This window comes from Punica granatum, chromosome 8, assembly GCF_007655135.1.
Source record: "Punica granatum isolate Tunisia-2019 chromosome 8, ASM765513v2, whole genome shotgun sequence".
Classification (NCBI taxonomy): Eukaryota; Viridiplantae; Streptophyta; class Magnoliopsida; order Myrtales; family Lythraceae; genus Punica; species Punica granatum.
In genome coordinates this window covers 1,656,340-1,681,506 of record NC_045134.1, presented here as the reverse complement: position 1 = coordinate 1,681,506, position 25,167 = coordinate 1,656,340, and the positions used below count along the sequence as shown (strand labels likewise).

The 25,167-nt window shown below is 39.0% G+C and overlaps 6 protein-coding genes across 7 annotated transcripts; 4 read left to right on the top strand and 2 right to left on the bottom strand.

The window, feature by feature from the left end:
* The first annotated feature begins 1,144 nt into the window (after window positions 1-1,144).
* Window positions 1,145-3,326, top strand: LOC116187948 (ankyrin repeat-containing protein ITN1-like). Its single transcript, XM_031517001.1, has 2 exons — window positions 1,145-1,598; window positions 2,229-3,326. Exons 1-2 carry the CDS (start codon window positions 1,577-1,579, stop codon window positions 3,047-3,049), a joined length of 843 nt encoding a protein of 280 aa, XP_031372861.1. The 5' UTR covers window positions 1,145-1,576; the 3' UTR covers window positions 3,050-3,326.
* Window positions 3,327-4,438: 1,112 nt separating this feature from the next.
* On the top strand, window positions 4,439-8,026 carry LOC116187947 (ankyrin repeat-containing protein ITN1-like). The gene is made up of 4 exons (XM_031516999.1): window positions 4,439-4,666; window positions 4,951-5,448; window positions 5,826-6,235; window positions 6,711-8,026. Exons 1-4 carry the CDS (start codon window positions 4,645-4,647, stop codon window positions 7,539-7,541), a joined length of 1,761 nt encoding a protein of 586 aa, XP_031372859.1. The 5' UTR covers window positions 4,439-4,644; the 3' UTR covers window positions 7,542-8,026.
* Window positions 8,027-9,393: 1,367 nt separating this feature from the next.
* LOC116215833 (probable membrane-associated kinase regulator 4) lies at window positions 9,394-11,991 on the bottom strand. The gene has a single exon (XM_031551609.1). It carries the CDS (start codon window positions 10,998-11,000, stop codon window positions 9,870-9,872), a length of 1,131 nt encoding a protein of 376 aa, XP_031407469.1. The 5' UTR covers window positions 11,001-11,991; the 3' UTR covers window positions 9,394-9,869.
* Window positions 11,992-12,292: 301 nt separating this feature from the next.
* Window positions 12,293-13,948, bottom strand: LOC116215834 (40S ribosomal protein S15a-5-like). The gene is made up of 3 exons (XM_031551610.1): window positions 13,755-13,948; window positions 12,778-12,938; window positions 12,293-12,673 (listed from the first exon to the last, which is right to left on the bottom strand). The coding sequence occupies exons 1-3, from the start codon at window positions 13,882-13,884 to the stop codon at window positions 12,575-12,577; spliced, it is 390 nt and encodes a 129-aa protein (XP_031407470.1). The 5' UTR covers window positions 13,885-13,948; the 3' UTR covers window positions 12,293-12,574.
* A 4,846-nt stretch (window positions 13,949-18,794) lies between these two features.
* On the top strand, window positions 18,795-20,116 carry LOC116187298 (chalcone--flavonone isomerase-like). The gene is made up of 4 exons (XM_031515951.1): window positions 18,795-18,988; window positions 19,127-19,285; window positions 19,395-19,618; window positions 19,748-20,116. Exons 1-4 carry the CDS (start codon window positions 18,874-18,876, stop codon window positions 19,925-19,927), a joined length of 678 nt encoding a protein of 225 aa, XP_031371811.1. The 5' UTR covers window positions 18,795-18,873; the 3' UTR covers window positions 19,928-20,116.
* A 3,320-nt stretch (window positions 20,117-23,436) lies between these two features.
* Window positions 23,437-24,784, top strand: LOC116187009 (chalcone--flavonone isomerase-like). Of its 2 annotated transcripts, none has more exons than XM_031515580.1 (4): window positions 23,437-23,652; window positions 23,796-23,954; window positions 24,064-24,287; window positions 24,383-24,784. In XM_031515580.1, the coding sequence occupies exons 1-4, from the start codon at window positions 23,481-23,483 to the stop codon at window positions 24,593-24,595; spliced, it is 768 nt and encodes a 255-aa protein (XP_031371440.1). In that variant the 5' UTR covers window positions 23,437-23,480; the 3' UTR covers window positions 24,596-24,784. The 2 variants fall into 2 exon arrangements, with proteins under 2 accessions (XP_031371440.1, XP_031371441.1); XM_031515581.1 differs by having other exon boundaries at window positions 23,447-23,652; window positions 24,416-24,784.
* Window positions 24,785-25,167: the final 383 nt, after the last annotated feature.

The following is a 25,167-nucleotide window of genomic DNA, read 5'->3' as shown; positions in this document are numbered from 1 at the left end:
CCCGAAAATTTTGAGCTTTAAACATGTGTATGTAATACTGACGCGTATGTACATGTGTGTGCGTGTGTATATAAGCCCTTATTCTGTGAAAATGCGCATGTAAGTCGATGTTCTTACAAGTCTGTTTGACCGGTTAAATAACCAATCCATTATTATAATATATAACAAGAACATATCTATATATGCATTATATATACATGTCACATATTCTTGGTCAAATTTCAGGAATTTAGTACTATTAATTAGGATACAATTAATTGAAAACGATATTGTAAATTTTTCGGTGAATAAAACTGATGCGTGATTGCCTATTTAACTTTTGAGTATCATTAACCTAAATAATAAATCATTTTAGAAAAACGATGTTAGTTTTTTAAAATTATTAAGCATCTTCAATCTTTAGCAAATGATGACTTTTTTTTTTTTCGATTCATCCAAGAAAAGGGATTGATTACCTAAAAATACATCAACTTTATCCATTTTTTTCGATTCTAGCACAATTTTTTTTCCTTAACCTAAAAATGCACAATTATCCAACTGATATCAATTCTAACATGATGTCAACTTTTCTGTTAATTTAAACAGAAATTGCTGACATGTGTTACCAATGTCCCGTGGCACATGATGGTAGGTTGAGTGGGACCCATAGAAGGCTCTTAATAACTTTTTAATAGAAAAAAGAAAAAAAATTATAAGCAATGGAAAATCGGACGGGACAAGAGGTGGGCAGTGGCTGGCGGTGGGGGCCTTGATCCCGGCCACCACCCCTCCGATTGGAGTCGTCGATGACCACAAAGGGTGCTGGCGACCCCAATGAGGGCGTGGCTGGGATCAAGCCTCACCCGTCAGAATCAAGTGAATTCTCAATTTGGGATCTCTTCTAACTCCGACGGGTGGGGTCACGATCCCGACTACAGCCCCCCTTCCTCCCCCCTCGGGATTAAGGTCGCCATCACCTCCAGTGACCACTGATGACCCCAATCTAGGGTGGTGGTCGGGATTGTGGCCTCACCTTCGAAATTGGAGAATCTCCTGATTCTAGCGAGTGGACCCTCAATGTCACTGTCGCCACCACCCTCGATTGGGGTCGCCGGTGACCACATGGGATGCCAATTTTCAATTTCCAGCCACTACCGGAATCGTCAGAAGCTCAGCCAGTCAACCATTTCTCTCTCTCTTTTTCTCTATATAATAATGCAAAAAATAAAAATAAAAATCCAAATCTTGTGAGTTTGGCTATGGAACGAAGGGTATATATATATATCGAGGAGAGAGGATGGAACTTTGCTGGGTGAAGGGGAGAGAGATAGAAAATCCTTTCTCCGGTTTCCATCTTTTCTCTTTGGGAAGAGAAAAGAGATCCTTCTTATCGATAAGAAAGGAGATAGAAAATCCTTTCTCCTCTATATATATATACTAGCTATGAGTAGCCAAACTCGCAGCCAAACTCACAAGAAATCAGTGAACGATTCTGCTTTATACTCCGATCTCTCTTCTGCTTTTATCGTCTCTCTCTCTCTCTCTCTCTTTGAGCTTTCGCTGCACTTTCTAGTGTTTCCAGCTCGGGCTCAGAGTCATGGCGTCTGAAATCGAACTAGGTAATTCGTTTGCCTGACCTCTTTCTCCTGTAGAAGTAGCTTAAACGCCATTGCCGAGCTCAGTTTAGCTTCTTTTATTGGTAATTCGTCGACCATTGGCTCACTGTACGTGTGGATGTTTGCCATTTGTACTGAGGAACGTGGTTCGGGGTATCGAGAATATTCGCGGTGAACTTATGGGCTAGTTCTGCACTTCTTTTGCTTGGGTTTTTCGCGATGTCTATCTGTTCGTTCACTTTTAGAATTCGTAGCTAGAATAGAACAGGTCAGTCATATTGATTGATAGATTCTTTATATGAATTTGAGTGCACAATTACGGTTATCTTCAAGCTTGTGGAATACATAAGCTTGATTAAGGCCTAATTGAGCTTAAAATTATTAATTCCTATGAAGGGGTCTTGGCTTGTCGGCTAGCTTGCACATTGTACCGTAGATTCTTGTCAAATTGAACTAATGGATGATTGATCTAAGATAAGTATGGGTATACATCATTGAAGTTTGTCTCTTGCTTGTAAAAAATGAACAAAAAGATCATTATGTTTTATGACAAGGTGGGTCTGATCTTCGAAAGCTGATTTCGTGAAATTATTACCTCTTGTTTATCATTTCTGCGGTTGATTGATATTGCAGGAACCAAGAGTGACTTAGAGAAGGAGCTGATAATGACACTAGAACCGAGTCAAAACAGTCCTGCTGATCCATCACCTCCACCATCCCCATCATCGAGGGCACCTTCTCTTGTTCTACTCAATTCTGGCAAGACGGTCGATCATGCTAGTAAGAAGAAGTATGTCAAACAAGTGACTGGCAGCCACAACGACACCGAGCTTGACTTGGCAGCACAGCCTGGTGGCCTCTCAGCAGTGAGACAGTTTCCCAATGATATTGATTCGCAAATTGTTGGGACCTGGAGTTGTGCAGAGCTGGATGAACGTAAACGCTCAAACAAGGAGCAGGAGACCGCCCTCGACATAGCGGAGGAGCCCCCCCACTCCAAGGAGCTCAGTCAAAACCTCCGGGAATGCCTCAATCACAATGCCACCTTGGTAAATAAGGCTGCAGTCCTCATTGCCCAGATCGCATTTGCTGCCATCTTCACAATCCCGGGCTCACCTGTGGAGACAAGCCACCACATCTCGGTTCAGGTCCTGGTAATATTCAACTCCATCGCATTCTTTGCATCCCTAGCTGTGGTGGTGATTCAGATGACTCGTAGCCCAGGGGAGCTCAAGCCCAAGGTGATAGTAGTGATGGCAAAAGTCACTAATATGCTGATATGGTTAGCTTCCGCATGCATCTCGGTCGTGTTCATGGCAGCGATAACTATTGTGGTCGGGAGACAGTGTCAGGTGGCCAATATCCTGATCATGGTTGTGGGAGGTGCGTTGATTGCTGGGTCTTTAGGGATCAAGGCTTACTACGAAGTGAGGAGATTGAGGACAATTGAATAAATAAAGAATACATGCATTTTATATGTGATGCAATTGGATTGGTCAACAATATATGCAACTAGTCACCAAGCCCACGACTCTTTTTTCTTTTTTCTTTTTTTGGTTGAAATCATATTATTGTAAGTAGATATTAGAGTTGCTCAATTCCAAGAACCGAGGGATGAAATGTAGTAATTATTTAATTCGGAGAGGACTGTGAGCGTGCAATTCTTCTTCTGTCTTTAAACATGTCATTCTTCATATGTTGCAAGCATTCCATACTGTTTGCTACCTTCGTCGCTCATCTCCACATATAATCGGCAATTCTCGACCATATCCTGTTCACCTCGAGTGGTCTTTCGTTTGATTTTTATGCTTGTGGTTGTGGGTGGTAATTTTGAAATGAAACTTCTTGTACAATCAATCTATTCATGCTTGTGTATGTTGGGTGTTATTAATTATCTAGTGTGTTCCGGGGAACAAGTGAAGGTCGAAAGATAAAATTTTTCTTTATATCCATTATATAGGAAATTTGAAAAGTCAATCAATCATAGACAAAGAAACTGTTCAAAAAACTGACGTGGCAAACTTTCGTCACGTGATTGGAGGCTTCTAAGGGGCCTATCTTTAATAATTCATGTATATAGATTGGATGTATATAGATATCGTACATTCAAAATGACAAACGTTGAAACTTTTTGAATTTTCACTTTTTTAAAATTTTAAGATTTAATTTCGGCCATTGAATACACACATGTAACATACGAACATTTAGAACAAATGAACCGTAGAGTTCAAGATGTACTTGGATTATCCGTAAGCACATAGAGAAGTTTAAAGTTCTAATCACGGCAAGCTTGGGCCCAAAACAGGCCCAATTTAGTGAAGCCCATTTGGCCCAGCAGCCGGCAAATGAATCCTCAACTCCAGAAAAAAAAAATCAAGATTTTTAAAATTAGTCAAAAGGGAATTATATATTCTTATCTTGGACAAAGAAAATTAGGCAGAAATCTTTTGTTCTAATGAGCATCATTCTGCAAACCCCCATACAAATTTTTTCATCACTCCCAATTTTTATTTTTATTTTTTATATTCTACTAATAATCTATTCAAAAAGGGGGAAATGCAAATACCTACCTATTCCTAAACTAAGCATGCGCAGCATAATCTAATCGGATTATTACGATATCCGAATGGCGAGAACTCTTTTGCAAGAATCTGAGTCCGAGTTACCATGAATCGCTACGGGAGAATACTCGATATTTGGCTGCCTACTGAATAAAATGAAATGAAATAATAATTATTATTATTACATTATCATAAAATAAAATAAAATAAAATAAAGAAAATCCAGAAAAGCTTTTTGCTTTTTAGCTAATAAACAATTTCGCGGCATTTTCTCAGCGGCTTCCTTCATCCGCCCAACCTTTTGTCTGCTTCTGCTTCTGCTTCTGCTTCTGATTCTGCGTCTCTCTCTCTCTCTCTCTCTCGCTTTAATACTTTCTCACTGTGACGAAGACTAACAATATGATCTTGATCTCTCTTTTGCTCTGATCGTCTCTCCTCGCTGAGCTTTGCTGCACTTCGATTCTGCAGCTCGCGTTCACAGCACGGCCATGGCGTCTGAAATCGAACGAGGTGATTCTAATTCGTTTGCCTGACCTCTTTCTCCTGTAGAGTAGCTTCTACGCGATCGCTGAGCTCAGTTTAGGTTCTGGCATCGATTTCTTGAGCTTATGGTTGATTGATTTTGATATAGTATCGGTGTACATCGCTGAAGTTTGTGTCTTTCTTTGAAGAAAGAAAAAAAATTTGATATGTTTAATTTGTTAGCATCTATCGATTTTCAAGACAAGATGGGTCTGAAAGGTGAGTTAATGAAATTTTCTTCCTCTTGTTTCTGTGGTTGATTGATATTGCAGGAACCGGGAGGGATTTAGAAAAGGGGCTCATAATGACACCAGAACCCAGTCAAAATAGTACTGCTGATCCGTCACCTACACCATCCCCATCATCAGTCCCACCTGCTCTTGTTCTATCCAATTCTGGGAAGAGGATCGATCAGGCTGGTAAGAAGAAGTATGTCAAACAAGTGACTGGCCGCCACAACGACACCGAGCTTCACTTGGCAGCACAGCGTGGTGACCTTGCAGCAGTGAGACAGATTCTCGATGATATTGATTCGCAAATGGTTGGGACCTTGAGTGGTGCAGAGCTGGATGCTGAGGTTGCAGAGGTTAGGGTATCCGTGGTGAATGAGGTGAATGAATTAGGAGAGACAGCTTTATTCACTGCGGCAGATAGAGGGCATCTGGAAGTGGTGAAGGAATTGTTGAAGTATTCAAATAAGGAGTGTCTTATGAAGAAGAACCGGTCTGGCTTTGATGCCTTACATATAGCTTCAAGTCAAGGACATCATGGTATTAAATTGAATCTCTTTTCAGTTAATTGTCTACTTACACTATATTGAAGTTTGTACTCTTGTTGAGCGAGTAAAATGGGCCTGAAGGAGGACATCTCTTTTGCTTATCGAGTAGCTACACCTGCCATATGAATCCTTCTAGTATGGGCTACCCTGTCCTGCAAATATGAACTTTAAAGAGGTTATCTGTTCCTTAAATAAAATAGACTTGCACAACATGTGCTTTTGAGCCATTAATACCTTTTATCCTGTGTACATTAATGTTTTCATCACATGAAGAACCTGGTTCGTAACAGTTGTTTTCTTGAGGACATCAGTCCTGTTCCTTTATAAAGATGGCTACTGACTATTCTCTTGCACATTTTCCTTGTGCAGCCATTGTGCAGGTGTTACTAGATCATGACCCGGGGCTCAGCAAAACACTAGGCCCCTCAAGCGCAACCCCTCTAATATCTGCATCCACAAGAGGACATACAGCGGTCGTAAATGAACTCCTTGCAAAGGATTGCAGCTTGATAGAGAATACTAGGACCAATGGGAAGAATGCACTGCATTTAGCTGCTCGACAGGGTCATGTTGAGATTGTCAAAGCATTGCTTGATAAAGATTCTCAGTTGGCCCGAAGGACTGACAAAAAAGGACAAACTGCATTGCATATGGCTGTTAAAGGTCAGAGTTGTGAGGTGGTAAGGTTACTCCTCGAGGCCGATGCTGCTATAGTGATGCTTCCGGACAAGTTTGGCAACACTGCGTTGCATGTTGCAACCAGAAAAAAGAGAGTAGAGGTATTTCTTAGATCTTTCATTATGAATGACCACTTTATGGCACAGATTAAATCCAAAGAGTGGCAGTAGATCTGTCTGTCTTAAAATTAAGAATTTAGTGAACCTTGAATGAGCGTAATATGCAATGCTTGTAATTTTTGCAAGATTTTGTTGAATCTTTGTGATCAGCTTTGTTTCCTGGTGACATATCATCTTTTGGATCTTGAGCTGTATTCAGATCATAGAGATAATTTAACTTGCAAGGCCACTGTTGTGATGTTGAATATCATGCAAAATCAAGTTTGACATAATGCATCGGCTTAAAGTGTGAAAGGATGCTTCTTTTTTCATCCTTGGAAACTGAAAACTTGTATAACTTAATAAAAAAAAGAAAAAAAAAATTTGTTGGTGTATTTTCTTCTTTTCCTTTGATTTCCTCTTTCTGACTGTTACACGCTTATTGCAATGTGACCTCATCTTTCCCTATCTATTGCAGATTGTGAATGAATTGCTAATGCTTCGTGACACAAACGTAAATGCCCTAACCAGAGACCATAAGACAGCTTTGGACATAGCGGAAGATCTTCCCCTGTCTGAAGAATCCGCAGACATAAGAGACTGCCTGACACGCTATGGTGCAGTCAGAGCCAATGAACTAAATCAACCAAGAGATGAACTGAGGAACACTGTAACTCAAATCAAGAAAGATGTCCATACACAGCTTGAACAGACCAAAAGAACCAATAAGAATGTTCACAACATATCTAAAGAGCTCAGGAAACTCCACCGAGAGGGGATCAACAACGCGACGAACTCTGTGACTGTGGTGGCAGTTCTATTCGCAACAGTAGCCTTTGCGGCTATATTCACAGTGCCTGGTGGTGATCAAGATACTGGAATGGCTGTAGTGGTGAAGAGAACTTCTTTTAAGATCTTCTTCATCTTCAATGCGATAGCCCTTTTCACATCTTTAGCTGTTGTGGTGGTTCAAATCACTTTGGTTCGAGGTGAGACGAAAGCAGAGAGGAGAGTTGTGGAGGTTATAAATAAGTTGATGTGGTTGGCTTCTGTTTGCACTTCAGTGGCATTCATTGCTTCGTCCTACATTGTTGTTGGTAGGAAGCACGAGTGGGCTGCAATTCTGGTCACAGTTATCGGGGGAGTTATTATGGCTGGAGTTTTGGGAACTATGACTTATTATGTTGTGAAGTCAAAACGGTCACGGTCAATGAGGAAGAGGGTGAAGTCTGCGAAAAGGAGCGGGTCCAATTCATGGCTTCCCTCTGACTTCTCTAATTCAGAAGTTGATAAGATCTATGCTCTTTAACTCAAAGGACTTCGAATTGGGCACCGTGCAACTCTGTTGGAGAAGGGTAAGAAATAAAATCAAGACTCAAGAGATGATCTGCGGATTCTATTCCCAGGTTGATGGATTTGAATGGATGGTATTTCGAATATTGAGGGCACCTACTTTGCTCGCTCCAGTACGCTGTATGTGGGGATCATGAGAGGCCTTTTGCTCCTGATAAATCTCGAGAGTGTAAAAGCGGGAAACCAACGTGATCGAATGTTGGGTCTGGCCTCCTGACTTATGCGCAGCAATAATCAGGTAGATTAGATTTAAGAATTGCTCGCTAGTGTTATGTCTTTCTGTGGAGGATTTAAGACTTGTAGAAAAGTTTCGTTATTATGCCTTAGTTATGGCGGTGTAAGAGAAGGTCTATGGCCTGTGACCAAATTGCTCTCACCTTGAATGGATGGTGATTCCTTATCATATTGACAAATCTCTTGAGATGCTTCTCAGTTTTTTTTCGGTGGTAGCGTTGTTAAATCAAATTGCTTTCGCCTTGAATGGATGGTGATTCCTACTACCTGAGCACGCCCAAATTTCGTGGGCTAGTAGATTTATCCCCGATAGCTAGTTGCTCGGTGGTGAGATAAATCAAATGCTCTACAGGAGGAAAAACAGTTTATGAGTCGACTCCTATATACTGTAATGTAGGTATGCTAAGAATCTTGGGCAGCGGTGCATAAGGATATCCGAGTTCCTCATTTTGATTGATCATGTCCATGTAAGAACATTTCTTTCTGGAAAGGATGTCATAGTTTAGGAATTTTCAATTCTGATTCAATTTCCTTGTTCTCAAAGATTGAACCGAAGTTAAGAATGGCATTGACCTCTCCCTCTAGGATTCCGATCAACTACTTGCGCCAAACGTGACCTTAGTGCTCGACAACATCCCACTATTCAGAGATCGGCTCTAACCTTTGCCATCGATCTAACTGACATTTGCATACTTTTCAGGTTCTTGCACACCCATTAAGCATATCATTATCATAATAAAAGGCAAAGCAAAATATAACTTAAAAGAGCCTTTTCACTGCATTTGAAGAAACTCATCTTCTTTTCAGATATTAAATTGCGTATTGTGTACTGAGCTTTTTAAAAAGTGCCTTTCCTTGAGCCAATTTTGTGCACGTGTTTTATTGGTCGAACCCTAGAAACCATTTTGCCCTAAAGTGAATGTTCTCTGCTTAAACATATAAAAAGGTGATCCTTTAGTGCTCTCAAAGAAGCAGGCAGGTCGGCTTCGATTCTGGAACCACAGTCATCATCGGTTCAGTTACTCCGATGATTAGATTGACGATTGGACAATACTGCTTGTGTAGGACATTCTATTATGGGAGATGATGATTGTCTCTCAAGATAACATTGCGCGAGTTAAAAGCAAAAGGTTGCCTTTGCTTTGCCAAAAGAAATTTTTTTATCTTATTGTCCATTTCTTTTCATCTGGTCCGTCAAAATAATATTGTTGCAACCAGGAAGTCTGTGTCTGTGAAGCTTTAGGTTCGTGCTTTGATGGGCTGTGTTATTCAATCTTATCATGGAAAAGAACAAGGAGAGAACCCTTGAGTGGTAAAATACTATGCAAAAGATAATTTTTTTTTTTTATTAAAGAATTGCTGAGCTGATAAAAAGGCTGTAGGGGCAATCTACAATGTCGGGGGGCAACAAAAAAAAAAAAAACTTGGTTGTCTGCTCGAGAAGTTTGGTTTTTTCCTTGAGCACCTATTTAAGTTTCCTTGCCTCCCTCTTATTTCTGCTTCCCAAGCCTAACAAAGGGCACTTTTTTTTTTTCATTACACCGGTTGATACTGCAGAAGTTTAAAGCTCGAATTCTGTTGAGCCTAGCCGTTAGGTTCACTTCTAGCTTGAGAGACTAGTAATCGACGGGTTAGAAATTGCCGAATTATTGTTATTAAGATTGGTCTTGACCTGTTCTTCTGAACTCTCAAGTTAGGGTATGCTGAATCAAAGAGGAAGTGCACGTCCCAAAATTACTTGAACCTTACATTACATTACCATTATCAGAACTATGAAGAATAGAACATGAAAAATCGAAAAGCAAGAAACCAAAGGAGAAGGAATGGATTACATGTCTCCTTGCTTACTCTCAAGTTTTCAAATGGCATTCAGTGTACACTGCGTCATCATATAACAGAGAAAGTTTTCGAGGCATGGTTCAAAAATGTTTTAGATACTCAAAGTGGTAGTAGCAGCAGCAGCAGTAGTAATAGTAGATGTGGCAAAATGTGATGTGTCAGTTAGACGAAAAATGTAGAAGTGCCTAGAGTACAAAGTTTCCCTACACTCTCATCCCCTGCACAGGCTGGTCAGTTTTTCTTGATCCTCACTGATAGAAAATCTGGAAGCTGAGAACGAGTGGAAACCGACTTCACAAAGAGTCTTTCTTGAAGAGAAGAAATGCTGATGAGACCTCTTGCAGTGTGCTATCGCCCCCTGAATTGGACTCTCGGTTCCTGAATTCGCGCTGCTGCTTCTCTTTAACAACTGAACTGCACTGAAGTCATCTGACTTCTTAGATGAATTTGTTGATGAGGATGATGATGATGATGAGGTCGAAGATGAATTCTTGCTTGATGAATGCCTCTTTATAGACACTGAGAAAGACCTTCTATGACACCCGTTAAGGTTGTCCACCTTCTCGTCTGCTTCTCTGTGGCTTCTCTGGACAAAGCTTGAGCTTTGGTCCTTGACTTTGAGAGACTTCTGAGATTTACTACTTATTAACCCTTTGGGTGCTTTCAGGTCCGATCCTTCGCCTGCAGTTTTTGAATTGTCAGACTTGCTGAAGAGGGACTTTAAGTATGCTCTAGAGGCCTTGAGCCTGGAACTCAAAGAGGACTGCTTTATCAGCTTGATCTTTCTTGTCCAAGACTTCTTTGGGCAGTGATGATCCCCGATGAGATCAGCATTAGTATTCAAATTTGAATCTCCCACCTCTATGTTCGAGTGACCGAACAAATGCTCTTCTGGGTTCAGCTCTCTGCTGACCCTGCAGGACTCGGAAGGTGTGATGTTGCATGACTCGAATGGGGTGGGAATCGCGCTGGTGAGCAATGGGGTGGCGTAGTGCTCTTCACTAGAGTCTGGCAATTGCGAGCATTTCATGTTGTGGGGAGTCGGGTGCGAGAGATGGAGGATTCTCTCGACCATGTGAAGTCGGGGTGGGTGGCAGAGAGGGAGGAGCTTGCCATTGCAGAAGAGCTCATCGGCAGGGGAAGTGGTGGGCTCTGATTCAATGGAGGTTGAAGACATCTGGAACTCAAATTCTCTTGAGTTTTGGTTGTGGTTTTGATGAGGAGGAGGATGATAGGGAACTGAGTGAGTGAAGAGGTTGGAGGTGTAGTGCCCAACTTCCATGTCTATGTAGTCATCTTCTTCATGATCAGACTCATAAGAAGATAACAGGTTTATGGCCATTTTCAGTTCAGCTGATGACTTGATCTCTCTCTCTCTTCTCTCTCTGAGAGTATGGGGATTTGTTTCGGAGAAAATGGAGCCTGTGCTGCCTTTTAAAGTGTGGAGAATTGAAGAGAGAGAAGAGAGAAGAAAAAAAACTTTTTAACTGTCTATGCAGCAAAACATTTTGGAAAAGTGTTTCCTCCTCTTTTCGTTTGCTGTGTTCTCCAAGTATGTCTCTATGTTGTGTTTACGTTTTTCTTGTTTCCGTTTTGGCAAGAAAACACATAAGATGATTCTCGAGCCGGTTTTGATGCAATGTGGTTCTTTCTTATGATCTTTGAACTACGGAGGGAGACCGATGAGGTTTATATGTCTCCGACTCTGGTTGATTCAAGAAACTGAAATGGTTCTGACAAATGCTTTGAAAACATGCAGCAACTTCCTAAATGACGTTTTCTGTTTTCTTGCAGTTTTAATTAATCAAAATAAATTATAATGCATTTTGTGAGCATGCCAAAGGAAACAAGGTAAATATTTTATGGGATATTCTGCATTGTGGAAATTCACAAGAACAGTGCAAATACATGTCAGATCCCTGGTTTTCTGCATTCCCACTTTATGCAAATTATTAAGTAATGAAGACAAACCACTCTAAGCTACATGATCACTTTAGCTGGATTGAGCCAAAAAAAAAAAAAAGCACTTTAGCTGGTTTAACTGCTACTATCTTTTTTTTCTTTTTCTTTTTTAATTTGGTAACCAGGATTCCCGGGCAGGTTTTCAACTCCTGTTCTTGGCATCTTGTGTTAATTAGGTTTATCTAAACAATTAAGAAATCTTAATCTCAGCTTTTTTTTCTTCACTTGTCTGAGTTGCCTTTCAAGATACAGAGAAGGTGACGGACAGCGGTAGAAAGTTTTTTTTTTTTTTTTTTTTTGCTGAGTAAAGATTTGTTGATGTTGACAACAGTGAGAATTGCAAACGTAGTATTACAATAAATATGCTCCGACAAAGTTTGGTGAGTTAATGAAATTCAGGACGAGCTGCCCGTGCTGTGAAGCTCAAGAGTTATCCACAACCATCCTATACTTATAATTTAATCCCGATTTCCGAAGAATGAAACTGAAGAAACTATAATACTCAACGGGCATGAGGGAGAGCTATTAAGATTACAGAATGAAGAAAGGGAGAAATGAAAATCACAAACACGAAGCTTTTCCCTCTTCGTTTCTCCCACGTCATCGTCGGTTTTTCTTCTCCAAAGGTTTAGAGCTGATATCGAGAAGTTGCACCACTCTGACGATAAAACAGAATGGGGAACAGAAAACTGTTTTCCTCGTTAGAAACATAAGCCCTCGCAGTAACAACAATGATTTAGTCAGTAGCAGAAAAAGGACTGAAGTTCCCAAAACCACACCGTCTTATTACACAGCAGATACAACAAGTTCTATCGGTAATCACATGGTGAATTTGAGGCAAAAATCCCTTTGGAATCAGCAAAAAAAGCTCGGATGATCGAAAATGACTCTTCTACATTTCTCCTGCTGGAAATCCGGCACCATCTACTTGTAGTTGAAAAGAAACTTGAATATCTAGTGAAAATAACCAAGCACCTGACCTCCCACATTCCTCTTCATCGCTTCCTCGTGATCCAAGATACCTTCTGGCGTTGTCATAACAACATAACCCCACTGCGAGTATGAAACAGATAGAGTTCAATGACGCAGCAAAGGTTTTTCTATTTTGTGGTAATTCAAGGAAAGAACCAAGAATTCAGTGACAATGAAAAATTCACCTGATGAGTCGGAAGAGTGCGCACCCGGTAATGTTCAATCTCCCTTGCCTTAAGATCTTGCCTGTACATAAGAGCTCGGCAGTCTTTTATCCTGCCCTGCAGCTCGACTGTTATTTTCCCTACTCTATGCGGGTCTTGAACTTCAAAACTCTTGATATATCCTAACAAAGAGGAGCACCAAAAGTGTGAACTGGTGGCGAGAAACAGACTTTCAAGTAACATAATTAGTGCTCCCACATTCGTTCCAAAATTCAATTCTTTAAACAAATTTACGACATTCTACTACAGAAGCAAGGTGCTATAACAACTAACTAGAGTTTAATATCGGACAACTTTGGAAAATCAACAGCAAAGTATTCTCTGGAAAATGCGAACCTAGAACCCATCATCATCCTAAAGGGACTCTTTTTTTTAACCACCACAGAAAGCACAAAGACTCAGATTGAAAAACCAAGGCCAAGTAGATGCATCAGAAACACATAATCCATAGGTCATCGAAACACCAAGGCCAAAGTTAAGATTCCGCTACTTCACATTCAACATAGCCAACTGCAGATAACCTCATTCCTGATCAACAAACCCGGCCCGTATTGGGCGGAAGAAATCCTGCAAAATTTTGGTTTCATTCTCTAGGAAATGGAAAATATGACCAAAAAAAAGGCCATGTTTTGACATAGAACGATATAAAGAACAGAATTTGAACGCATTTTACATATGAATGCAGAAATTTGGAGAAACCCCAGGTAACCAAATGAGCTCCAAATGCTAAAGCACTGCAATTACTGAAATTGATCCTTAGGCAGTACTATCTCAAAATCCAACCACTGTATAGAAACTCACTATCCTCCAAACAGGCAATGCTGAGCTGATCAGAAGCGAGAGGCAATACTTCAATCACCAAATGCGAGAGCTGAAGCACACGAACTCGGTAGGAATAATCGTCGGAGCTGAAAAAAAGGGATGACTTTTTGAGTTACCTCTATCCTTCATGATCTTAAGGAAGGAGGAGACGACGGCGGAGATTGGCTGCAATTGCACGGTGGCCTTCGCCCTCCTCTCCGCGTTCACTATTGAGCTCAGCGCATTGCTCAGCACTCTCCTCCCCATCTCTCTCTATCTCTCTCTCTCTCTCTCTCTCTCTAAGCTTCAACCTCGGTGAAACCTAAACCCCGAGCTGAAACCTCTCACAGACACCCACCCTCTATCTTGTTTGGGCCAAAAGGCCACGGGTTTTTGAAGCATGGGCCCAAAAATCAATGTGGGCTGAGCCAGTGGATCCGGCCCAATTTCAAAGTATCCGTCAGACCGGCCTGGGTGCATTTTTGGGCATGAGCCTGAGATGTCCACTACTTAAAGTGATTATTTCATATATATAGTCCTGGTAATACGTAATTGGTATGGAGATATTTTATGACCTATAATGAAGGGATTCGAGACTTAGGCTTGGCATGGTAGTGATGTTGCTGAAATAAAAGTGCTGAAGTATAATTGCTAAACGTTGATTTTAGAATAAATAAAAGTTTTTTGAAGGTAACAATATGAAACTGCTGAAATTAAAATTAATACTTAAAATATAAAATAAACAAAATCAGTTTTTATTAGTAGATATTGACTCATTGAAAAAAATCACGTTTTCAACTGCAAAAATTAATTAAATCATGGTTTTAGAAGAATTCACCAAACACTGCTTCGACTTAAAACTCAATAAAATAAACACTTATTCAACAGCCGCTACACTCTCAAGTGAAGCCTTACTGGAAAGACCTTGTTGGCCCGGCGAAATCGATGCCCAAGCGGGGAATAGCCCAAAAGACGGGCGATATCTCATAATTTCAGCGGAAGGAAAGTATGCATGCACTGTATGAAAGGTGGCAGGAGAGCGGTGCGTAGCAATTCCATGCCCGTAATGGTTATTCTGTCATGGGACCGGAATAGAAATAATAAGTCGTTCTTTCTTGTAGGATTTCATGGTCAAGTGGCACCTAATCGAAGCGTAACGCAACCAAAACGGGACATTTCAATAGATCTTAGTATACATAAACCGTCCTTGGATCTATTGAGATGTCCCGCTCTGATTGCCTGTTAAGGTTATAAAACTACAGTTACCAAGAAAAGAAAAGGACATAAAGGTATAATATTAGGAGTTTTGAAGGTGTGAATTAAAGTAAAGCTACTAAACACATACGTGTTATTGTTTACCCATAAAGGTTCGCCCCTTAATCGAGTATTATTGTTGTTATTTAATTGAGTTGGAATTATCTAAGGTAGGAATTAAACATGTTATATTATATGCATGTATCGTGTAGATGAGAATTATTCTGTCTGATTTGGACCCTCCACCTCGTTTTCGTAATATAATCAATTATTTGTTTTCTTATATGATCTTAACAACTTAATTGCACAATTTCTTAAAGAACAGGGGTATATCGTCATCGCATGCATCGACGTGAGAAGCAAGAATCCCCACTTCATGAAGCTTTCTGCATCAGAAATAATTATTGAAAATGCATATACAAATGGAAATGTTATAAGGTTATTAATTAACCCCAAAAGAGAATTATAGTGTTGGAAAATTTTGGGCACGGCAAATAATTTTGTTTTACTATCATCGGTGTCGTCCTCATGCTATTCACGATCAGTAAGTCATCTTTAAACAAACTGATCGATCGAGAGTAGCGAAAGAAATGGGAGGAGATGGCGTTGGGCCCGGAGCTTAATTTTATATTAGACCCATTCCATTGATACGTGTTAGTCCGAGCATTGAAATTGAATTACTCGAGACTTATTGGACTTTCGAATATCTGAATATATACGAGGAAAAAACTCAACTAATTTAATACAATCCAATGATTCCAATCTAATACTTATAAAATTGTGGACTACTCTAGAAATATCAGGTCGTCTTTACTTTTTTTTATTAGATACTTTTTTAATTAGCAGAAGTATCTATATTTATTTTGTTTTGGTTTATTATGCACTTTTAAATTAAAAATATTATATATATATATATATAATTTTAGCGAATTGGAGATTATCGGAGAGTATTGCAACTGCTTTAAGGTTTCTCATTTAAATGATATATATTTTAATCAATTTATAACTGAATAAACAAAAAACAAAGAAAGAATTTTTGTAAGTACGTTATTTGTCTTATTATATAGGTCGAATTTTTAAACAATGGATTTTATAATGCAAAAATAAGGATAAAAAAACTCTTTTCATTACTTTCCAAACGAAGAAACGACACAAACTCACAAAAAAAAAACGACACAAAATGCAAGTCAATAAATAGGTCATTATTTCCTTCTCATAACAAAATAACGACGAATATATTGAAGATTAAAAGGACTAGGTAGTAATATGGATATCCGCGCAATGTTTCGAGTCATGCGTTCACTAATTAGCTCTAAAAATATAAATCAAAGTGATTATATTCTTTTTTTTTACGATAAAAGCATAATAACTAAAATTAACTTTAAAACATATATTGTAGGTGTGTGTTATATTATTTCTTTTGCATGCCATTATTTTTTCTCAATGGATGAATTGCATCTAATTTTATTTTTTGGAGAAGTGTTAGTGCATTTCATTCACTCAAAAAAAAATATTTAAATAGGTTCAATACTCATCCAAGCCCAAACAACGGGGTGGCATACACACTTTCTAACCATTTTTACACAGATCCATCTTAGCAGCTAACCGAGAATTGGAATTTTTACAATTGACATTAGGCAGAACAATCGCTCTCTCCCTAACACTATGTATGACTCTTTTGATTAAGAATTACAACTCATTGTTGATCGTGCTATATCATCAAATTTGATTTGACTATATTAACATTATTATTTTTATATAAGTTCTTCTTGACTCCACAACAATACTTTTCTTAATGATTTCACATATTGTTTATTGTTCCAAAAAATGCGTATCCGCGAAAATTTATACACTTAATAAATAATCTTAAAGTACCATCCATTCACACTATAATTTTAGTTTATTATTCTATTTTCACCTTATTTTGATAAAATATTATTTAAGTCTTTTGAGAATACATTTAAATTAAAAAATATTTGTATATTGTTTTGAAAAAAAAAAGTGCACTAACTAAAATAATCAATAATATTACAATGCATGCAGAATATAAATATAACCAATATCGAAATTATTATAACTTAATATATTTGGAAAAAATAAATATGATATACTCTTTTTTAAATTATTTTGGAGGATGAAAATGGAAGAGCAAGAAAAAATGATAAAGATTACAAAAAAAATAAGGATAAGTTAAAAGGATATAAATATAAAATTGGATTTTTTTTTGAAAAACTATATACGAATTATTTAGATTCATTTTTATTTGTTATACTTGAGATGGGGTTAATTAGTGATTTCAAGAGTGCTTGACTTACGATATATTGTTTAAAGATAGTTGGTTACATTGACAATACTACAATGCATATTGTGCGAAATGTTGTACGCTACAATACCCATTATAAATATATATATATATATATATATATATCTTTCAACAATAGTGTAAAACACATATATACCTATTTAAGTTTATTACTACATAACTATAATTTTTTTTTGGATAGTTGATGTTCTTTATTACTATATAACTATAATTTATTTAAGTTTGTCTTCTTCCCTTGAAAAACTCTGAGATTCCTCTCGATTTATATATGTTATTATAAAAACTATAATGATGTTTTTATAATAACAACAATTATTTTAAAAAACTCTTAGTAAATTAACGAGATAAAAGATAGAGAAAATAGAATTCATCTGCGAGTGGAAAGATAGTGCTGTGACAAATCAAAACCCGGACAGCAATATACACTAGTTCTGAAATGTATGCATGTGTATATTATATATACACACATATACATATATACTCTATGTGGCTTTCATAAATCAAAAACTACACCGAGCTACACAAATGTAGCATTGAGTGGACGAATATTTTAACAAGTGTGAGGGCTGCCATCATGAACCTTTTCCACCTCTGAGTTAGCGATGATTCTGTCAATCGAAACTAATTGAAGTTGAGTTTTTATCAACATAATGTTGCATTTACCAAGAAGAAATTAAATAAGTTAAATGAAAAATGTCTCGGGCTCTCAGACAGGTCAGGTCCCGATCGATGGGGGAACTTTGAAAATGTGAAACTTCGTACAGCCACCAGCACTAATCTAGTCCTTGTCCTTGCGTTAAGTCATCAGATTGGAAAACTTCACGACCTAATAAATCAATCAATATACCCCTCCTATCCTCGTGGTAATTTCTCCATGATCGAAACGATGGGGGCAAAAAAATGATCATACAGATGTAAATATGTTCTGCGTAATAATGCAGTCTTTTTTGTCTTCACTATAGGTACCCGGCAATACACTCAGTCATGTCATCCTTCCTTGTCCCTCAAAGTCAATACACACACAAGTTAAGTAGCAATACCGTAGTCACTCCCGTGTCCTTTAATTTTCCGTCCCTATCTCCTTTTAGTTCCATGACCATAACACTCTATTATAAACGAGGAAAAAAAATTATCGAAATGGCAACGTTTATTTTCTTTTTGTTTTTGGTCTCTTTAAATTGGTATGCACAAGATCTGCTTAAATGAGGTCTCGGTTTCGAGTCTTTATGAATGCAGAAAATCCACGCCGAGAGAACTTTATCCCTTAGTAAGCTAACCCGCATCGACTGGATTAGTCAGGGTCCAATTGGGCTTTCAAATACCAAGGTTCAAAAAAAAAATTGATATGCACATTATATATGTATTACAAGCTTTTAACAGATACGAAAGCCATATATATATATATATATATCTCGGTAGATGGGAGATCGAAGCTTAGAAATACAAGTTTCGATTAATATATTTAAACAAATAATGGGATATCTTTCGCACTATACCCGAAAGATTTTAGGATTGCTACGTTAGATAGGTAGTTGAATGTCAGTTTCACAGCTCGGTCTCTAGAGCTTACTATTATAAATTTATGCACGAGCCACTGCATGCAGTAGCTTTGGCTCACAATAGATCACATAGCTCCCCTCGTCTAATCTAAACGATTGAACGTGCTAGCCTGATCGGAGATGGCCATGGCCCAGACAACGGCAGTGGTAACCGGAGTTCACGTGGAGAACTTCCCGTTCCCGCCTGCTGCAAAACCTCCGGGCTCTGACAAGACCTTGTTCCTAGGTGGTGCAGGTAATTTTCATATCAATAACTAATTAATTAAGTCGTCGCGTATTCTCCCTTTTATTCCTACATCCATTTCTCTTCATATATTAAACTGATCTTTATTAATTTGGTGCCGGGGCAACCACGAATTGGTTTCTACTTAAGGGGTGAGAGGATTGGATGTAGACGGCAAGTTTGTGAAGTTCACAGCAATAGGAGTGTACTTGGAAGAGAAGGCATTGCCTCTGTTAGCCACAAAATGGAAGGGCAAATCTGCTGAGGAGCTCACAGACACCGATGAATTCTTCCGGGACATCATCACAGGCAAGCAAAACGACCTTTCTCGGGCGTCTTCCCAATGTTACACACGATGTCGATCAATTTAAGTCGTTAGCTAATGAAGTTTTCTACTGTTTCTCTTCTCCACCCGAAGGGCCATTTGAGAAGCTGACGCAGGTCTCATTCATCACGCAACTGACTGGGAAACAATACTCAGACAAGGTGTCGGAAAACTGCATCGCATTCTGGAAGTCCATCGACGCTTACGGTGAGTCAGAGGCCGGAGCCATCGACAGGTTCCTGCACGTCTTCAAGGATCAATGCTTCCCTCCGGGCTCCTGTATTTTCTTCACCCATCTAAGCAACGGATCCTACGTGGTCAGTGATCTAATTAAGTACGCGAAAAATTAACTAATCAATGCGTTGCTTGTCGTTGTCTTTCCCACTGAATTAACATATATTACTATACATAACGACCGTGACGGGATTTCACTACATCGAGTACAGATCAGCTTCTCAAAGCATGAATCTATACCGGAAGTAGGAAATGCTGTGATAGAGAACAACGAGTTGGCAGAGGCGGTCCTGGAGACCATCATCGGCAACGGTGGCGTTTCCCCAGCAGCGAGGAAGAGTCTGGCGACGAGATTAGCCGAGTTTATGAAATTAGAGAAAATTAGTGTTTGAATCTAATCATAAAATCAATCAATGTATTAAGTAATCTATAATCCTAAGATCACTTCTTAAGTTTGTAGCAGTAATAATTTCGTGGTTCTAGTGTAATGTCATGTAATTGGTCTCTGTTCGGCCGCGGCCCATAGCCTGTCTAATGTATTTCATTTCTCCACTTCTATAATCTTATCGTTTTAACTTTAACATTTAGGAGCACTTTTTCACGTTGTACTATGAAGAATTATTAGGTGGAACTAAGTCACAGATAATCCGGTGCAGTGGACCATTTGCAGTTAGTAGCCTAGTTGAGATTTACTCTCATTATATTGATATTACTCTCATTACATGTTTTGTGCTGCATGATTGGTCAGATCTATTGGACTCGAATGCCAGACTATTTTATAGTCTCTCGTTATATGTATTACAGGCAACAATTCATCGATGAAAAGACACGAGCGAGCTAAGTTAAGGTCATCGGAATTTAGTTAAAGACCAAATGAGTGTTTGAGGTTTCTCGGTAAGTTTTTTTTTTCTCCCTCGGTAAGGAGTGTTTGAGGTTTTAGAAACTACAATCTTCTTGATTTGTTGTATTGTATCGTTCGAAATGCATTTGCATTTTGCACGTTGAGAGAAGGCTTATCTACTGGGCCCAACCGGGCAAAGCGAAAAAGCCCAATTTGGTCCGAATTAATTGTTGGCCCAACTCTGAGACCCAAAGACAAAGTCCCATTTGAGGATTTCTCATTCCCGGCTAATTACTCTTTACATCTTGGTCTTAAATTTAGATGCCCCTCGTATAGGCTAATCTCGATAATACTTAGATTAGACCCGAGCTAATGATATTGTAGGGCAGTCAACCAATTATATGAACTATTCAAGCAAAATTCTTATCTTTTTATTGAATTTAATGTAAGCTTCACATGTTTTGTGCAGTGTGATTGGTCTGGTCTATTGGACTTAGACCACCTAATAATCTCTTTATATATGGATTATAAGATGCATTTGTTGATCAAAAGATATGACTAAGATCTAATATGGGCAAGGTAAACCGAGTTAAGGCATAAAAACGGTTGTTTAACGTGTCAAAAATCGTCTTCCCCCATTAAAGAGACCTAGTCCTTTTACATGGCTTCGGCTATCATTTTCCAACTCATAGGGTAAAGGATTTCGATCAATTGATCTCCCTTTGACACATCGAGTGCCCAGAAACGACATGATATTCTTCTTTTACGAGTTACTCTTCAAGACAAGTGCAGCTTGGTTGCCTAACGGAGGAGAGTTGTGCATCCACATGCTGCAAACACATTCAAGCCGCACACTCTGAAGTAGCAGATGGGCTGCAATCCGAAACCACTCTACTCTGCATACAGTTTCACAGACGTGGTCTTTGAAAGCAAAAACCGGACACTAACTATATACGTCGATTCCCGTCTAGTGACGACTCGGAACATCTCTCTCGTATGAAGGTAGAACGTTCAAGCTTTCCACATAAGAGATCATCAGTTTTGGTCTTCATATCATGCGGCGACCGGACCGAATCAAAGAAATTGTATTTTGGGTGGGGATGGCCTGATAGATCGGTGGGCGATGGGATTGGGATGCGATGCCTGCGGTCATTGCGGAAAACGCGTTAGATGATCTGACCGCCGTCATTGCATCATCGTCTTCATCATCATCAGACCCGAAAACGGCACTCGCCGACACCTTAAAAGACCATGAAACGACACAAGCCCGATCTCTTTCAATATTCATTATTCTGTCTGTCTCTGAATATAGTCTCCTGGGACCATGAAAATAATATTAAAATAGAAAAAGTTCGCCGAAAAAAAAAGAAAGAGATAATGAACGTGAATTGATTTAAATTATTTGGCTCTTGTTAGTAAAGATTTCGGATTCAAGTTTTGCGATAGGAGAATATTCACGCTAAAAAAGTTCAATCAATCCGACTCGAACTAAACTAATCGGGATCTTTTAAATTTTTTTTGATGACAGGTAAATTCGGATCTTTTAAGTATTTAGATATCAGAGTTTATATCGAAAAGAAAAAAGATATACTTATTTATCATTATTATCAATGAATACATCATCAGAAGAAGCACAAACGAAACTTCCCTCAGCAGCTCCTCATCAGGGTACTCGCCCACTTTAGTCAGTAAGTCAAAAAAGACCCCGAAACCAATCCTTTTCCGGTGGTTGGGATGATTCGGAAGATTGCAAAGGTTTCAAGTATCAATCCGATATCATGACAAGTCCAAATATTTTACTTTAAAAAAAAATTCTGAATTTTTCGTTGGTTGCATTCGCAGCAAGCATTTTAATTCAACAACTCGAGATGTATCCAAAAAATAAATTTTCCGTTGGTTGCGTTCACGGCAAGCATTTTAATTCAACAATTGGAGATGTATCCGATTAGTATTCGTTCCATGAATGTGTTTTTTCCCATACAACACGAGACTGCATGAACCGATGCTATAGCGAGGAACCTAACGTTGCAACTACTTTTGTAGCGAGTGTCACATGCAGAAAAGGGAGAAGGTGGTGAGGTGAGCTACCTGGCTTTTGACTGATTATGTTCGTTGATTATGACTCTTGGTGGGATCTTGTGCTCACATATGGTTCGTGACACTATGATTACCATACTTGATCATAGAGTGGAATTTCATCGCGAGTTTAGGATGTCCTTCTTCCCGATTACCATCGGGGTCCATGATGAAATACTATTAGCAAGTAGTGATCGGAGATAGCGATTTCAAAATAAAAAAATTACAATTATATCCATACTTTATGATATTTTTCTTATTAGTCTTTGTAATTTGCTCAATGGATTAACCGTTTATTTTCGCTCTTATAATATCCGATCCGGCTTTTACCTGGATCTGTTTTTAGTGTGGATTTATGAAGGGTTCACTTAACCGCTTCCAGGAAAATAAAAAAAAATAAAAAAAAAAGGAGCTACCCGCCTTTTGAAAGCTGTTCCGAACTATATACTAAGTAACGTTGTTGTCTATTTGAAACGCGGGTCTGACTCTTTCGTTGTCTTCTTGCCCCCATCGTTTGCCCTCGTGCCCATTTTGTTCTTTATTCAATTCTCCATCGCATCCCATGAATTTTGTCAACCAATTAAAATCGGTAAAATAAGCAAGGGAGTAGGAAAACGAAGATCAGAAGAGTCATTGTCAATATATCTGGTAGTCCCTCATTTCTCGTGTTCTTTATAGTTTTGGTCAGGGGCGGAGCCAATAAAGGAGCAAGGGGCAATTGCCTCCCTGAACTTTGAAATTTTTAAATTTTTCTCCAAAAATATGAATTTTTTTTTTGTAAAATGGGTACTTTGCCCCCTTGAATTTTGAATTTTTAAAATTTTATTCTAAAAGTATAAGTTTGCTCCCTGAATAAAAATCTTGGCTCCGCCCCTGATTTTGCTCTCCCACCACCAATCTTGTGAAACCGGGTTTCCGGGGTTTCCTCCTTGTCGATACCATTCCAAAGATTTCCTGGTTTTGACGCTTGCCATCTTCTGTTCTTAGCTTATAAATTCTCCTTTGGTTTGATTTTTTTTATCTAACATATGTTTCAAGTTCTTACAATCATGAGAGTTTTATTCATCCTCTCCTTATGGATTCATTTAGCCACGGCCCAGACAACGACAGTGGTAACCGGAGTTCAAGTGGAGAACTTCTCATTCCCGCCTGCTGCAAAACCTCCGGGCTCTGACAAGACCTTGTTCCTCGGTGGTGCAGGCAATTCTCATATCATATCAATAACTAATTAATTAAGTCGTCGCGTATTCTCCCTTTAATTCCTACATACATTTCTCTTCATATATTAAACTGATCTTTATTAATTTGGTGCCGGGGCCGCCGTGAATTGATTTATACGTCAGGGGTGAGAGGATTGGATGTAGACGGCAAGTTTGTGAAGTACACAGCAATAGGAGTGTACCTGGAAGAGAAGGCATTGCCTCTATTAGCCACAGAATGGAAGGGCAAATCTGCTGAGGAGCTCACAGACACAGATGAATTCTTCCGGGACATCATCACAGGCAAGCACAACAACCTTTTTCGGGTGTCTTCCCAATGTTACACGCGATGTCGATCAATTTAAGTCGTTGGCTAATGAAGTTTTCTACTGTTTCTTTTCTCCACCCGAAGGGCCATTTGAGAAGCTGACGCAGGTCTCATTCATCACGCAACTGACTGGGAAACAATACTCAGACAAGGTGGCGGAAAACTGCATTGCATTCTGGAAGTCCATCGGCGCTTACGGTGCGTCAGAGGCCAGGGCCATTGACTGGTTCCTGGATGTCTTCAAGGATCAAAGCTTCCCTCCGGGCTCCAGTATTTTCTTCACCCATCTAAGCAACGGATCCTACGTGGTCAGTGATTTAATTAAGTACACGAAAATTAACTAATCAATGCATTGCTTGTCGTTGTCTTGCCCACTAACTTAACATATATTACTATACATAACGAGCGTGACGGGATTTCATTGCATCGAGTACAGATCAGCTTCTCAAAGCATGAATCTATACCGGAAGTAGGAAATGCTGTGATAGAGAACAACGAGTTGGCAGAGGCGGTCCTGGAGACTATCATTGGCAACGGTGGCGTTTCCCCAGCAGCGAGGAAGAGTCTGGCGACGAGATTAGCCGAGTTTATGAAATTAGAGAAAATTGATTTTTGAATCTAATCATAATATCAATCAATGTATTAAGCAATCTATAATCCTAAGATCACTTCTTATGTTTGTAGCAGTAATAATTTCGTGGTTCTAGTGTAATGTCATGTGATTGGTCTCTGTTCGGCCCGGCCCATACCCTATCTAATGTATTTCATTTCTCCACTTCTATAATCTTATCATCTTAAACTTTAACATTTAGGAACACTTTTTCACGTTGTACTATGAAGAATTATTAGGTGGAACTGAGTCACAGATGATCCGGTACAGCCTACCATTTGCACTTAGTAGCCCGGTTGAGATTTACCCTCATTATATTGATATTAATGCGAGATTCACATATTTTGTGCAGTGTGATTGGTCTGATCTATTGGACTCGGATGTCAAATCACTTTATAGTCTCTCGTTATATGTATTACGGGCAACACTTCATCGATGAAAAGTCACAAGCGAGCTAAGTTAAGGTCATCGGAATTGAGTTAAAGACCAAATGAGTGTTTGAGGTTTCTCGGTAAGTTTTTTTTTTTTCCCTCTCGGTAAGGAGTGTTTGAGGTTTTAGAAACTACAATCTTCTTTTT